The sequence below is a fragment of the Scyliorhinus canicula genome, chromosome 7, assembly GCF_902713615.1.
Source record: "Scyliorhinus canicula chromosome 7, sScyCan1.1, whole genome shotgun sequence".
In the NCBI taxonomy this organism is placed as follows: Eukaryota; Metazoa; Chordata; class Chondrichthyes; order Carcharhiniformes; family Scyliorhinidae; genus Scyliorhinus; species Scyliorhinus canicula.
Window position 1 is genome coordinate 203,083,335 of NC_052152.1, and position 16,221 is coordinate 203,099,555.

Below are 16,221 nucleotides of genomic sequence, written 5' to 3' on the forward strand. Positions count from 1 at the left end.
CAAACCGCGCCACAGGATGGAGAAGCTAACCGTCACCTCAATAGGACCCGTCTCCGGGTAATCAGCGAGGCAAAGGTTAACAATCTCTGCCCCCGCACCTGCCTGCTGCCCGAACTGGTCTGACCTCCAGAAATCGGCTTCCAGGGACCCTGGTTCCAAGTTCACGAGCACTACCCCAAGATGACCCTGAAAACCCTCCCTCCAGAATGCAGACTTAATAAGCTAAACATTCTGTTTCTTTGTTGTAATTTCTATCGAATTCCACATATTTTTGACCCCCATATCCTCTCCATCATCAAAACCACTGACTTCCACCTTCGTAATAAATAAATCTAAATAACCTTTATTGTCACAAGTAGACTTACATTAACACTACAATGAAGTTACTGTGAAAAGCCCCTAGTCACCACATTCTGGCGCCTTTTCGGGTACACAGTGGGAGAATTCAGAATTCTCAGCTGGTATGGGAATTGAACCCGTGCTCTTGCCTTGTTCTGCATCACAAACCAGCTGTCTAGTCCGCTGAGCTAAACCGCTTGGAAAACCTCAACTGTGCTTTTATTGCCTCCAGATTCAACTGTTCTGTCTGTCACCAATCTTTCACCCTCCGTAAACTTAAGGTAATCCAAAATATGATTTTCCAACCAACTGGGTTTGCTCCCTACATTGGTCTTTTGTTCACCAACCAATTTTAAAATTCTTATCCGTGTGTTCAGATCCCTCCATGTCCTTCAACTTTCCTTCCCTATCTCTGCTTCCTCCTCTTGCTATTCCTGGGCCCTTTGCCACATCCCAACAGACTTACAATAAGTGTATGCCAGGAGGTCAGTACAAATTGCTGCTGTTATTTGAGTTATACAGAATATAACAAATCTTTAAATGATTTTGCAAACTGCTCAAGCTTTGCTTATGAATGTAGGTTTATTCACTACATGACTTTTTCACCACATTGGAACATTAAAAAATAATTGGTGTTGAAAGAATCTTATTTTCTTGGCCTTATGCTTTCTCCTTTTGCTATATTTTCTTTCCTTAGGCTTTAGACAAAGACAGGTCTGTGCTCCAGAAAATGAAGAAAGCAGTGAAAGTGAGACATACCTCAGGTCAAGGTAAGGAATAAGAAGTGGCAATGCATTTTTAAAAATGTATTTAATTCCAAACATATATGAAAAGCTACACCTATACAATTCGTTTCCCAACATACAACAATACAGTTTGTGCATGTTTTCCCCTTTTTCACACCCCCCCCCACACCCCCCCCCCGCCCCCACCGACGAACAACTGCTCAAACACAGTCACAAACATCTCCTACCTTAGAACATAAGAATTAGGAGCAGGAGTAGGCCATCTGGCCCCCCGAGCCTGCTCCGCCATTCAACAAGATCATGTCTGATCTTTTGTGGACTCAGCTCCACTTTCTAACCCAAACACCATAACCCTTAATCCCTTTATTCTTCAAAAAACTATCCATCTTTACTTTAAAAACATTTAATGACGGAGCCTCAACTGCTTCACTAGGCAAGGAATTCCATAGATTCACAACCCTTTGGGTGAAGAAGTTCCTCCTAAACTCAGTCCTAAATCTACTTCCCCTTATTTTGAGGCTATGCCCCCTAGTTCTGCTTTCACCCGCCAGTGGAAACAACCTGCCCACATCTATCCTATCTATTCCCTTCATAATTTAATATGTTTCTATAAGATCTCCCCTCATCCTTCTAAATTCCAATGAGTACAGTCCCAGTCTACTCAACCTCTCCTCATAATCCAACCCCTTCAACTCTGGGATTAACCTAGTGAATCTCCTCTGCACACCCTCCAGTGCCAGCACGTCCGTTTTCAAGTAAGGAGCCCAAAACTGAACACAATACTCACTAATGGCCTCACTAACACCTTATACAATTGCAGCATAACCTCTCTAGTCTTAAACTCCATCCCTCGAGCAATGAAGGACAAAATTACATTTGCTTTCTTAATCGCCTGTTGCACCTGTAAACCAACTTTCTGTGACTCATGCACTAGCACACCCAGGTCTCTCTGCACAGCAGCATGCTTTAATATTTTATCATTTAAATAATAATCCCGTTTGCTGTTATTTCTACCAAAATGGATAACCTCACATTTGTCAACATTGTATTCCATCTGCCAGACCCTAGCCCATTCACTTAACCTATCCAAATCCCTCTGCAGACTTCCAGTATCCTCTGCACTTTTCGCTTCACCACTCATCTTAGTGTCATCTGCAAACTTGGACACATTGCCCTTGGTCCCCAACTCGAAATCATCTATGTAAATTGTGAACAATTGTGGGCCCAACACTGATCCCTGAGGGACACCACTCGCTTCTGATTGCCAACCAGAGAAACACCCATTAATCCCCACTCTTTGCTTTCTATTAATTAACCAATCCTCTATCCATGCTACTACTTTACCCTTAATGCCATGCATCTTTATCTTATGCAGCAACCTTTTTGTGTGGCACCTTGTCAAAGGCTTTCTGGAAATCGAGATATACCACATCCATTGGCTCCCCGTTATCTACCGCACTGGTAATGTCCTCAAAAAATTCCAAAAAATTCCAAAAAATTAGTTAGGCACGACCTGCCCTTTATGAACCCATGCTGCGTCTGCCCAATGGGACAAATTCCATCCAGATGCCTCGCTATTTCTTCCTTGATGATAGATTCCAGCATCTTCCCTACTACCGAAGTTAAGCTCACTGGCCTATAATTGCCCGCTTTCTGCCTACCTCCTTTTTTAAACAGTGGTATCACGTTTGCTCATTTCCAATCCGCCGGGACCACCCCAGAGTCTAGTGAATTTTGGTAAATTATCACTAGTGCATTTGCAATTTACCTAGCCATCTCTTTTAGCACTCTGGGATGCATTCCATCAGGGCAAGGAGACTTGCCTACTTTTAGCCCCATTAGCTTGCCCATCACTACCTCCTTAGTGATAACAAACATCTCAAGGTCCTCACCTGTCACAGCCTAATTTCTATCAGTCACTGGCATGTTATTTGTGTCTTCCACTGTGAAGACCGACCCAAAAAATCTGTTCAGTTCCTCAGCCATTTCCTCATCCCCCATTATTAAATCTCCCTTCTCATCCTCTAAAGGACCAATATTTACCGTAGCCACTCTTTTTTGTTTTATATATTTATAGAAACTTTTACTATCTGTTTTTATATTCTGAGAAAATTTACTCTCAAGGCGGCACGGTGGCACAGTGGTAGCCCTGCTGTCTCACGGCGCCAAGGTCCAAGGTTCAATCCCGGCTCTGGAGCACTGTCCGTGTGGAGTTTGCACATTCTCCCCGTGTTTGCGTGGGTTTCGCCCCCACAACCCAAAGATGTGCAGGATAGGTGGATTGGCCACGCTAAATTGCCCCTTAATTGGATAAAAATAATTGGGTATTCGAAATTTAAAAAAAAAAGTTTACTCTCATAATCTATCTTACTCTTCTTTATAGCTTTTTTAGTAGCTTTCTGTTGCCCCCTAAAGATTTCCGAGTCCTCTAGTCTCCCACCAATCTTTGCCACTTTGTATGCTTTTTCCTTCAATTTGATACTCTCCCTTATTTCCTTAGATATCCATGGTCGATTTTCCCTCTTTCTACCGTCCTTCCTTTTTGTTGGTATAAACCTTTTCTGAGCACGGTGAAAAATCGCTTGGAAGGTTCTCCACTGTTCCTCAACTGTTCCACCATAAAGTCTTTGCTCCCAGTCTACCTTAGCTAGTTCTTCTCTCATCCCATTGTAATCTCCTTTGTCTAAGCACAAAACACTAGTATTTGATTTTCCCTTCTCACCCTCCAACTGTATTTTAAATTCCACCATATTGTGATCGCTCCTTTCGAGAGGATCCCTAACTATGAGATCATGAATCAATCCTGTCTCATTACACAGGACAAGATCTAGGACCGCTTGTTCCCTCGTAGGTTCCATTACATACTGTTCTTGGAAACTATCGCGGATACATTCTATAAACTCCTCCTCAAGGCTGCCTTGACCGACCTGGTTAAACCAATCGACATGTAGATTAAAATCCCCCATGATAACTGCTGTACCATTTCTACATGCATCAGTTATTTCTTTGTTTATTGCCTGCCCCATTATAACGTTACTATTTGGTGGCCTATAGACTACTCCTATCAGTGACTTTTTCGCCTTACTATTCCTGATTTCCACCCAAATGGATTCAACCTTATCCTCCATAGCACCGATAGCTACAGCCCCTTTTATTTTCCCCAAACCGGGCTGGAATACATCTGGGTATCGTCCCAGCACCTCAGTCAACCCTCCAGAAACTGTTTGGAGGATGTGCTGCCACTGCAACCGCAAATGTCCCAACCCAACAGGCTGGGCCCATGGCCGCGCACCACGATAAGTGGGAAACGCCCCTCCTGGCGTCCATAAACAACAGGGGTCATCGTAGTTCCTGCAATGTCCAATGGTTCCTCCGTATAGGTGGCCAACCTGGCCTGTGTGTCGGTTAATGTAAGGGTCTGTATACCCTGCTTGATGCGGTCGAATGTCCTCTGGGTGATCACGGAGACCGCTGCGCCAGTGTCCAACTCCATCTCAAGTGGGTGACCATTGACCCGTACTGTCACTTTAATGGGGGCCACACGGGGAGCTGCCACACAATGCAGCTGCAGGCAGTCATCCTCCGTCTCCACGTCCTCTGGAGTAGTCGCCGCAGGTGCATCCAAATGAAAGGTACAGCCTCTGGGCTGGCCCCAGTTTCGGTCGGAACGACGGCGCCTCTGGCACCCCCAGGACCGGTGTCCGCGACGGGGTCGGCGCCTACAAACAGCCTACAAGTCTGACACGGACATGGCTCCTCATCCATTGGTTCTGGAGAAGGCTCCCTTCGGGGAGGAATGTCTGACGGCCACTGGCGTCGATCCGGACGTCGCCTCGCTCAAGGTACCGCAGGGGTGCGGGGGAATGCTTTCGGATGGAAGGGGTTGCGCCTCCATTCCCTGTAGCTCCTGCACTCCTCGTTCTGCGTTCTCTCGGGACAATACTATTTTTTTTTAATCAAACAATTTTATTGAGGTATTTTTCGGCATTGTAAACAGTTACAGATATCAACAAAAAAAAGGCAAAAATGTGCAAACATCAACGTAAAATCAATACTTCAATCGAACCATACTGCACAAGCCCGCTCCTCTCCCATCGTCACTACCCGCCTATTTATCCCTCCTACTCTACTCTAATCCCCCCCGACGGTCACTCTCCCGCGAAGAAGTCGATGAATGGTTGCCACCTTCGAGCGAACCCCAGTACAGATCCCCTCAAGGCTCGGCCTTCGGGAGTCCCTCCATGCCAGCAGTATTCGTTCCCGGGCTATCAGGGAAGCAAATGCCAGAACATCGGCCTCTTTCTCGCCCTGGACTCCCGGGTCTTCCGAAACACCAGAAATTGCCACCCCTGGACTCATCACCACCCTTGTTTTTAGCACCCGGGACATGATCCCCGCAAATCCCTCCCAGTACCCCCTAAGCTTAGGACATGCCCAAAACATGTGAACGTGGTTTGCTGGTCCTCCCCCGCATCTAGCGCACTTATCCTCTACCCCAAAGAATTTGCTCATCCGAGCTACCGTCATGTGCGCCCGGTGAACGACCTTAAATTGAATCAGGCCGAGCCTGGCACATGTTGCGGTTGATTTACCCTACTCAGGGCTTCTGCCCACAGCCCGTCCTCCATCTCCCCGCCAAGCTCCTCCTCCCATTTGTGTTTCAGTTCCTTCGCATGGGACTCTTCCCCCTTCATGAGCACCTTATTAATATCTGAGACTCTACCCTCTCCTCCTTCTCCTCTAGAGACTATTCTGTCTTGGATCCCTAGGCGTGGGAAGGATGGGACCTGTCTGCGGACAAAGTGCCGCATCTGTAGGTACCTGAAGTCATTTCCCCCTACCAGACCAAATTTCTCCTCCAAGCCCCTCAAATTCGCAAAGCTCCCCTCCAGGAACATATCGCCCGCCCTCCGCACCCCCGCCCGCCGCCATGTTCGAAACCCCCCATCCATGTTCCCGGGGGCAAATCGATGGTTATCACATATTGGAGCCCAGACAGACGCACCTATCTCCCCTACATGCCTCCTCCACTGGCCCCATATCCACAGGGCCGCCCCCACTACCGGGCTGGTGGAGTACCTGGCCGGCGACAGCGGTAGGGGAGCCGTGACCAGGGCTGCCAAACTGGTGCCCCTGCACGAAGCCGCCTCCACTTGCTCCCAGATAGACCCCGTACCCACCATCCACTTCCTTATCATGGCAATGTTAGCCGCCCAGTAGTAGTTGATCAGACTCGGCAATGCCAGCCCTCCCTCGCTGCGGCTCCTTTCAAGCATCGCCTTCTTCACCCGTGGGGATTTTCACGCCCAGACAAAGCTCATGATGATTTTGCCAGTCCTTTTGAAGAAAGACTGTGGGATAAAGATCGGGAGGCACTGGAAGATGAACAGGAATCCAGGGAGGATTGTCACCTTTACAGTCTGCACCCTCCCCGCCAGTGACAGCGGGAGTGCATCCCATCTCCGAAACTCCCTCTTCATATGTTCCACCACCCTGGTCAAATTTAACTTGTGCAATCTGCCCCAGTCTCGTGCCACCTGTATCCCCAAGTACTGGAAACTTTCCTCAACCAGCCTAAATGGCAGCTCCTTCAGTCTATTCTCGTGGTCCCTTGCCTGCACCACAAACATCTCACTCTTGGCCATATTTAATTTGTACCCTGAAAACCGGCCGAACTTCCTCAGTGTTTCCAGTATATTTTCCATCCCGGCCAGTGGGTCCGACACGTACAGGAGCAGGTCGTCCGCATAGAGAGAGACCCTATGTTCCACCCCACCCCTGGTCATTCCCTTCCATCCCTTTGCAGCTCTCAACGCAATCGGCAACGGCTCTATGGCCAGCGCAAACAGCAACGGGGAGAGTGGGCATCCCTGTCTGGTCCCACGATGTAGTCTGAAATAATCTGACACTACCCTGTTCGTCCTAACGCTAGCTTTTGGGGCCTGGTACAGTAGTCTGACCCAATTCACCAGTCCCTCCCCGAACCCAAACCGTCCGAGCACCTCCCACAGATAGCCCCACTCTACCTGATCGAAGGCATTCTCAGCGTCCATTGCCACCACTACCTCCACCTCCTTGCCCGTCGGGGGCATCATGATCACATTTAGCAATCTTCTCAAGTTAGCTGTCAGCTGCCTGCCTTTCACAAACCCTGTCTGATCGTCCCCAATCACCTCCGGTACGCAGTCCTCAATTCTAATCGCCAGGACCTTTGCCAGGAGCTTGGCATCCACATTGATCAGGGAGATTGGCCTGTATGACCTGCAGGATTCCGGGTCCTTGTCCCGCTTCAGTATCAGCGAGATAGTGGCTTGCGACATCGGCGGCGGCAGGGTCCCTCTGTCCCTTGCCTCATTAAAAACCCTCATCAAGACCGGTCCCACTAACTCCGAGAACTTCTTGTTAAACTCTACTGGGTATCCATCCGGCCCCGGGGCTTTCCCCGACTGCATGGCCTTTAGGCCCCCCAATATCTCCTCCACTCTAATCAGGGCCCCCAGCCCGTCCACTAGTCCCCCGCCTACTTTTGGGAATGTTAGCCCGTCCAGGAACTTTTTTTTATCTCCTCCGGCTCTTCCGGGGTTCTGAAGTATACAGCCTACTATAGAAGTCCCGGAATACCTTATTCAGCCCTGCCGGGTCCTCCACTCTGCTCCCCTCCCCATCAATCACTCTACTTATTTCCCTGGCCGCCTCCCTCTTCCTAAGTTGCTGCGCTAGCAATCTGCTGGCCTTCTCACCATGCTCATACACCACTCCCCTCACCTTCCTAAGTTGTTCCACGGCCCTACTCGTGGATAGCACCCCCAGTTCCGCCTGTAATCTCCGTCTCTCCCTGAGTAGGTCCTCTCCTGGGGACCCCGCATGCTCCTCATCTATCCGATACATTTCCCTAACCAATCTGTCCATTTCTGCTCTGTCCACCCTGACCCTGTGAGCCCGAATTGAGATCAGCTCCCCCCTCACTACTGCCTTCAGCGCCTCCCACAGGGTCGCTGCTGAAACCTCCCCCATATCGTTCACCTGCAAGTAGTTTTGCATACACTTCCGAAGTCTCTCACATATCCCCTCCTCCGACAACAATCCTACGTCTAACCTCCATTGCGGGCGTAGGTAATTCGCCCCCCCCGACCTGCAGGTCCACCCAGTGCGGGGCATGGTCCGAGATAGTGATTGCCGAATATTCCGTATTCTTTACCTGCCCTACACAGTCCCTGCTCAAGATAAAGGAATCAATCCTAGATTATACTTTATGAACATGTCAGTAAAACGAGTAGCCCCTTCCCGTCGGCTGTCTGGCTCTCCATGGGTCCACTGCCCCCATTTGCTCCATGAACCCTTTCAGCTCCCTTGCCATTGCTGGGAGTCTACCTGTTTTGGGACACGACCGGTCCAGCCCCGGGTCAAGGACCGTATTAGAGTTCCCAGTTCTCCTTAATCTTCACCATCCGCTCACCTTCCTGTTCTCCCAGCCACCTATATATGTCTCCTTCCACATCCGGAAGCAACAGGCGCTCCAGCACGGTGTACCTCCGCAACCTCGGGAACTCTTTCCAAACCTTCCGCGTGAGGTCCGTTACGTGCAGGTACCTAAACTAATTTCCCCTCGGGAGCTCTACCCTCTCCTTCAGTGCACCTATACTGGCAAACCCTTCTTCCAGATACAAATCCCTCATCTTAACCAGCCCCACTTCTCTCTACTTCCAATACGGGCCATCTATCTCCCCGGCATGAAACCGTGATTTTCACACAACGGCGTTAACACCGACATCCCCTCCATCCTAAAGTGCCTCCTCAACTGGTTCCAAATCTTCACTGTGGACTGCACCACCGCTGAGTATCTGAAGTGGAAATGCATTAACACTCCTTTAATCAAAAATTACTGCAATAATGACATAAAAACAATTTTCGCAGATTTTTTTTGTTACATGGAGAATACAGATGTCTAGGTAGTATTATTTTACAGTTATGTCAGTACAATGTATAATGTCCCTCAATTATGAGGTTTTACAACCATCACCTGAACCCGGTAACTATTATTAAAACTAGTTTGTGGAATGTCACGAGATTTCTATTTACTAGATTAAAATTTGAATTAGTCACTATAAGTAAAATAGGCTATTTTAGTCTGTTCAACCAAATGTTATGTCACTCGATAGATGAACAGTGTACTATAGACTTTTGAAAAGAAAATTGCCTCTGAATTACTTTTTATCAAGACCTAACTAATATGGGGTGTACACCTACTCCTGTTACCCCAAAAGACATTATACAAAAGAAATGTCAGCAGCTTGATTATATCTGGCAGATCATTGCATATTTGTAATGAAAGCAGATGTCAAGTAGTTTATCAGAAAAATAATCAAGCTTGAGCATGATATTGTCCTGCTTCCGGCTTCAACAATGCTATCCTTAAAATGACAGACCTGTCAATGTAAACTGACGATCATTGTGATTTGTGCAGATGTAGCAACTGTCATAATAAATTGGAAGTTGATGATTCATCCCAGTAGTTTTCTTTCAATTAGGCATTACACTGATTTTAGTATTAGAAACCAAATTGTGAAGGAATACTTCTTTTAATTGGCTTGAACTATTAAAGCAATTTTAGTGCTTGAGAGCCTAATTATAAGGGAATGAATGCTCTTTTAAAGGCTCCTGCTTTGTATTGTAAATCTTCCCCATGTTCGGCTTTGCATTGAGTTGCTGTGAATGGCACATAATCAAACCAGCTGTGCCATTACGAGTTAATTAACATTTAATGATTCTGCAGCGATGCACAGGGCTCAGGATTATTGGAAGTGCACCAAAAGTCTATTTGCATGTTTATAATTTTAAAAAATATAACTGAGTGGCACTTCATAGTTCCTGTGAATTGCAGGGCATTCTTGAGGCCGTGCAAAGGCAGTTTTATGCCCACTTAAATCTGTGTTATAAACTAATTACAAGATCCTACATTAGTGAGTTCCAGCATGGTAACACTAAACATCTGCTGAAACCACAAAGCAATGAATCAACACAGGTACCACTATATTATATGGGCTTGATTAACAAATAAAATGGTTCTGCAACTGACCAAAAATTCTGAAGCTGAGTTGAAGAAACAAAAAAACACAGCAGGCGGATTCTCCGTTCCTGAGACTAAGTGTCAGGAACGGGGGCAACCGTTCCTGGGGCACCCCTCGTCTCTGCCCCTCTGACTACCCACCGACTGCTGAGGCCTCTGGCAGTGCGGCTGAAGGCTGTTGCTGAATTGGCAATCATAGTTAAGTGAGCACTTCACACATCATAAGTGGATTCCCGAGGGTGGGTGGGCGATGTAGCATATGGGAATCAATACCAAGCATCCCAATCATACGTTGATGCCTGGACACTGCCTGGACACAGCAGGAGGCAACACCATACACAAAAACAGCCGAGATCCAAACACCCAGGGGATGGGCCCCAGTACCGGGGACGTATCCACAGCCGGAGGGCAAGTGAGTGCAACCGGGGGGGGGGGGGAGAGCCTGGAGAGATGGGCTAAGGGTTCAGAGGTTGGTCCGCATTGCAGAGGTAAGTGACAGAGGCATCATACTGGTTGTGGTGAAGGGTTTTTAATGTTTCACAGGTGCCCAACAATGCCCTAATCTCCCGATGATGCTGCCCCACTCTCCCCATTCACCCTTTACTTACCTTGGAGCCTCATCAGAGAGGTGGAACTTGGGGGAGCTCGTGACCACCACCCCCATTCGTTGGGCGGTTCTGGGTTGGGACCCAGCTCCCCCTCCTCCCGGTGGGTGCCCACAGGGCCTTGGGTTCACTTCGGGTCAGAGGGGCTGCTAGATTGAGCCCCAGCTACTCCTGCATCAGCTGGCCCTGCCAGCCCCGGCGGCTCCCCAATGTCTGCACCATGGTGTCGACACTCTCGGTGATGTTCCTCAATGATTGGGCCATGCTCTGCAGTGCCTGAGCATTGCCCACCTATGACTGGGACAAGCTCTGCAGCGCCTTGGCCATCGTGATATGTCATCCTGGTACTGGGTCATGTTCCCCCAGCAAGCCAGACATTCTGCCAAGGCCCTCAGCCAGGACTGTCACCGACTGCACCACGCCTTGGACACCTCCATTCATGCTGCTGACGTCGTGCACCAGACTTTCTACTGCAGTGGCAACCCTAGCAGTGGTGGCCTCGTTGCCATACATTGCCGGCGACATCTCTTGCGGCGTAGCCTCTGTGGCTCCTCCAATCGACTATGGACCTACTGGAGTGCGACTGACATCTTCCTCTAAATGTCCCTTCCGCTCCCTGATGTCTCCATCAGCTCCGGGATTGCCTGGTCCATAGCCTCAGCACCTGACTGGGACCCAGCTGAGTCCTGGGATCCAACAGACCTCCGATTGCTGTCTCGCCTGGGCATTAATGCTTTCAGTAACTGTGATCACAGATTGTGCCCCAGAAGCCTGCCAGTAACGCTACCCACCAAGGTGTGTATCTCTTGTGCTGGTGGAGGGTGGGAGTGACAACTGTGATGCATCGATTGTAGCATCATTGGAGCTCTCCTCTGAGGTGGACTCATGGAAGGCAGGGGATAGGGCCACCCTGGATGGGCCGGTGACGTCGGGAGAATGGACATGTGGCCAGTGAGAGGGATGGGTCAGTCTGTATGGAATTTACAACTCGCGTTTCAAAGGTACTCTGGGTGGGGCCCAGTGTGTCCTCACCTTTGCGGCATGTGGCAACTTCTGCATTGGTGACCCCTCTGTTCTCAGCCACCCACGTCACCTCCAGGGTCCGTTCATCAAAGGTCGTGAGGATTCTTATGCCCGGTACTCCTCCGCCAGTTTGGGCCCTCTCCTGGCGATTGTGGGAGAGCTTCTCTTGCATAGACACAGAGCGGGTATCTTTAGCCGTATACGTGATTCATAGTGGGGAGTGGAGGAGGTGAAGGGAGGGTTGGGAGGGCACATGGAGGATTGGGGTGATGCTCGCGTGGGGGTGGAAACGTTTCGGGGGGGGGGGGGGGGGGTCTGCTGGTGGTGTCAACTCACCATGCAGGCCGTTGACTGGCTTGCAGCACTGGAGGCCAGTCCTTCTGGTCACGCTGCTTGAGCTAACAGCCGCTGCCACTTCGTCCCAGGCGGCACTCACTGCCCTGTGGCTCACCCTCCGGGACCTTCGGGGCAACAGAACATCCCTCATGGCCTCGACTGCTTCTAGGAGTCTCCCTAGGTTTGCATCTCCAAACCTTGGGACTGGGCATCTTGGCGCCATGGCTGCGAGCTGAGTGGGGTTGGCTGTACAAGAGCGGTTTTAGTGCTGCTCGACCTTGTTAGTGGAAGCTAGTGCACATGGTCCCCATGAATTGGTTGACGAACCTTCATTTGCGGCGTGAAGCCCATAGTGCCTCATTAAATGGACCAATTAACATTTTATTGTATTGCCAGCCTCACCAGGCCGATGGCCGAAAAGCTCTCGGCAGTTCCTGCTCTATACCACACTTAGAAATCTTTCCGGATAATCGCGCCCTCTGTTCCTCGTTCTGAAGAGTTTCCTAGAAATACCAGGGGCGGGATTCTCCGTTTGCCAGAATTGTGAAACTCGATTGGGCGGAGAATAGGTTTCCGACGGCAAAATTATGGCGGGTGCCAATTTGACACCAAATTGTGATTCTCCATCAACTCGACAGTGCCTACTGGAACGCACGTACAGTAAACACCGTGTGCATATCATAAGTGGGCCAACCCGGTTTTCTCCTGGGTCTACCCGATTGTCCTCCTCCAATGGGCCGTGTTCCCGACGGTGCGGTTCACTTATGCTTTTAAAAATCGTGAAACCGGTGTGGTGGCTGATGAAGGAGAGAGAGAGAGGAGGTAGGACACAGAGAGGAGCAAACTGTGGGCTGCCAGGCCGGACACTGGCCGGGCTGGCTGGGAACGGTGAAGATGCAGTTCAGGTGCCTGGACTGCTCTGGAGGGGTCCTCCAGTATGATGCTGAAAGGGTCACCTGCATCGTGGTGACCTGCTGCATCCGCCACAACATCGCGCAGCAGAGGATTGATGTGCTGTAGGAGGAGGAGGAACGGCAGGCCTCGTCCGACCAGGAGGATGCGGGGGAAGGCGAGGATACATAGGACATGGGGCCAAGGCAGGCACGGGAGGCCGCATGACGTGTGCTCCAGGTTCAGCAACTGGGGTGGGGGAGGTGGGGGGGTACACAGCCACCCACAGGGTCTGCCTATCCCCCCCCCCCCCCCCCCAAAACTTCCACCCATCAGACAGAGCACCGAGGCAGGTTGTAACGGTGGCAACATGTGTTTCTTGTGAACGGATATATGCAGGATTGTGCCTAGCCCCTATAACTAAACTGCTCTGAATCCGTACTAACTTAACTAGTGTCTAACTTCATGACCTTACTGGCCCTAATGCAATGTCTAGATGGTCCCCAGACGGTATAGCATGTAGGGAGGTGGCCTGCAGTGATTACTGCGCGGCGGCCTGGGTCACTGTTGGCGGGCGTCTTCTGGAGCAACCGGACCCGGCTGCTGCTCGGGTGTCCCGGGTGACCTGATGCTGCCCTGCTTTGCCTGCTGTCCATCAGATGCGCCAGGGACAGGAGGTGGGGGGGGGAGTCCGAGGTGCTGCGGGAGTCACTGGCATGGACTCCATCACCTCCTCCTTCCTTGGGGTGCCCGATGGCCCCCGGGCTACTGCATGGGGCGGGGGTGTGAAGTGAGCTATCCCCTGAGGATCCCCCACCACCTGATACTGCCTGTTCTGGAGTCCCGCTCTGGTCTCAACCAGGGTCGTCACGCACGCGGCCATAGAGTACAGGGAGTGGACTATTTCCTCCTGGGACTGCACCACATCATGCGGTGACTGTGCCACCACCGTCGCCCGAATGCCTCCACTGCAGATGGCACCTATGCGTGGCGCTGGGTGGCATGCATAGTCAACACCACCTCCTGCCCCTGCACGCGGCTGGACTCCTCCAACTGCACCTGCAGGTGCTGGATGCTCGCCAACAACCCATCATGTAGTCCCTGGCTCTGCAACTGCATCTCCACGATTGATGGGACTGTCCGTTCCAGAAGCTCAAGACTCTCTGGGCAGTGGCTAGTTCCTCGGGTCGGCCTGCCCTCCGATCATCCGCCCCCTTGGGCGTTCCTACCTCCACCTGCTGTTCTGGATCAGCTGTGTGGTGCACACCAGATAGTGTCCTAGGAGCCTCTTCGCTATAATGCCAACCGAGGTGAGTGTCTCTGGGATGGTGGAGGGTGTTGGAGACAGCTGTGACGAGAAATCACTGTCATCCTCCAACCTGAGCTCCGAGGTCTCCTGAGTCTCGGGCAGAGGGCTGGTGTCCGAGCTGCATTTCGTGCCCGGCTCACGGCGGGGGCTCTGGCTGTGGCACTGGCTGGGGATAGGGTTGCCTGATGGACCCGCCCCATTCCCAGCAGGTCCTGGACGACAGAAGGCAAGACTCATGATTAGACCGTGGACCGGGGGGTGAAGGTGGTGTGGGGGTGAGGGTGGTGGGGCGGTTGGGGGGAGGCGTTGGCACATGTGTCAAGGGGAAACACAACTAAGCGGAGTCACACTTCCTCACTCGTGACCGAGCTCCACCTCGGTGACCTTCCTTTCCTCTGGGCTGCCAACCACTTCCTGGGCCCTCTGCTTGGCCACGGTGAGGGGCCGCAGGTCCGCCCTCCCCCTCATGTCCGCTCCGGCTCCTGGCGGTTGTTGCGGTCTTCTCCTGGGTGGGGAAGAAACAGAAAACCACAGTGTTAGGCAGTCCAACTCATGCAGCCCAGGTGGTGGGTAGCTGGTGCTCCCAGTGGCCAGCGCACCCGGCTGGTATGGGTACCGGCATGTGGGGCATGGCAAGGGTTCGGCCGCCCTCCGGGTTGGAAAGGGTAGGGTTGGGGGTGCGTGGGATGCGGGTTAGTGCTGGGGCACAATGCTGCCTACCTACCCTGGCTGCCCTGAGTAGGTTGTGCAGTTTCTTCCACCACTGCTGGCCGGTGCGGACGGTATTGCTGGTGGCTCTGACCGCGTCTGCCACCTACACCTAGGCACGACGAACGGCGGCAGCTGACAGCCTCCTTCCTGGGCTGGGGTACCTGGCCATCCGCCTCTCCTCCACTGCATCCAGGAGGGTCTCGAGATTGGCATCAGTGAATCTTGGTGTCATTCTATAGCACACCTGAAGGCACAGCATTTTGAGTGGAAAGTTAGACTTTTGAAAAATAAACAATGAATATTTCAGTATCTGAAGCTGGAAGGTTCAGCAAGCACTGAAAGTTGCTGCAGTAAACTAATCTTGGCTTGGCTTTAGTATATTAAAGTGGTTGATAAAAATAAGCTGTTTTTAATGTGAAAATAACTTTTGCTTTCCTATTTACTTTTCCAGAGGACATATCCCTTCAGGAAACATTCATTAATGAGCTGGAAAAACTTGTAGCTAATTTCCAAAGTAATGAAGAGTCAGTCCTGGCTGAAGCTTTCAGTAAATTTGCAGAGTCTTCCAAAGAGCTACTGACACCAATGAAAAACCTGGTAAGGTCTGCAATGTTTCCGGAAAGATAATCTCTGAAAAAGTCACAAAACCCGAATTAAGCCAAATGCAATTTCTATTAAAGGATGTTTTTCATTGAATCTAATTTTCTTCCCTCTGGCTTTCCCTCTGTAGCTTAGTTAGAAAACAAAACCGATAGAATTTGTGAGTTGTTCAGGGCCCAATCTGCAGGTGGACAATTTTTATCTGTTTACCAATACCTGGTAGAAATTATAAACAAACTGTTTTAAGATAGTGATGGTTAATACGTCAACTTCTTGATATTGCAAATTAAGGGATATTAGGGACACTAACAACGTAGCTTTCTCTAGTACCTTTAATGTAATAACAGAAGAGGAGTGCAAATACAAGAGGATTGTGGGACCTGAGGAAATTACAGAGAAATCCAGAGGCAAGGCCATGGACAGATTTGAAACAAGATCGAGAATTTTAAAACTGAGGTTTTAATAATTCCAGAAGACAAGAAGTGAAAGGCCAAAGTGGTTTATTTTAAACCAAAAATAAAGCCGCTACCATGGCACACAAAACAAATATCCCAGCCCAGGACTATCGGGAACTGCTGGCCTGGATATGGGAGC

The 16,221-nt window shown here is 50.3% G+C and overlaps 1 protein-coding gene across 3 annotated transcripts in view; it reads left to right on the plus strand.

Annotated features, from left to right (window-relative positions):
- The window catches only part of unm_sa1614 (un-named sa1614), a 319,542-nt gene that overhangs the window by 110,574 nt on the left and 192,747 nt on the right, over nt 1-16,221 (plus strand). For all 3 annotated transcript variants that reach the window (XM_038803728.1, XM_038803726.1, XM_038803727.1), the window contains 2 exons: nt 1,037-1,109; nt 15,479-15,624. In XM_038803728.1, the coding sequence (XP_038659656.1) occupies nt 1,037-1,109; nt 15,479-15,624 (219 nt within the window). The remainder of the gene's footprint in view (nt 1-1,036; nt 1,110-15,478; nt 15,625-16,221) is intronic.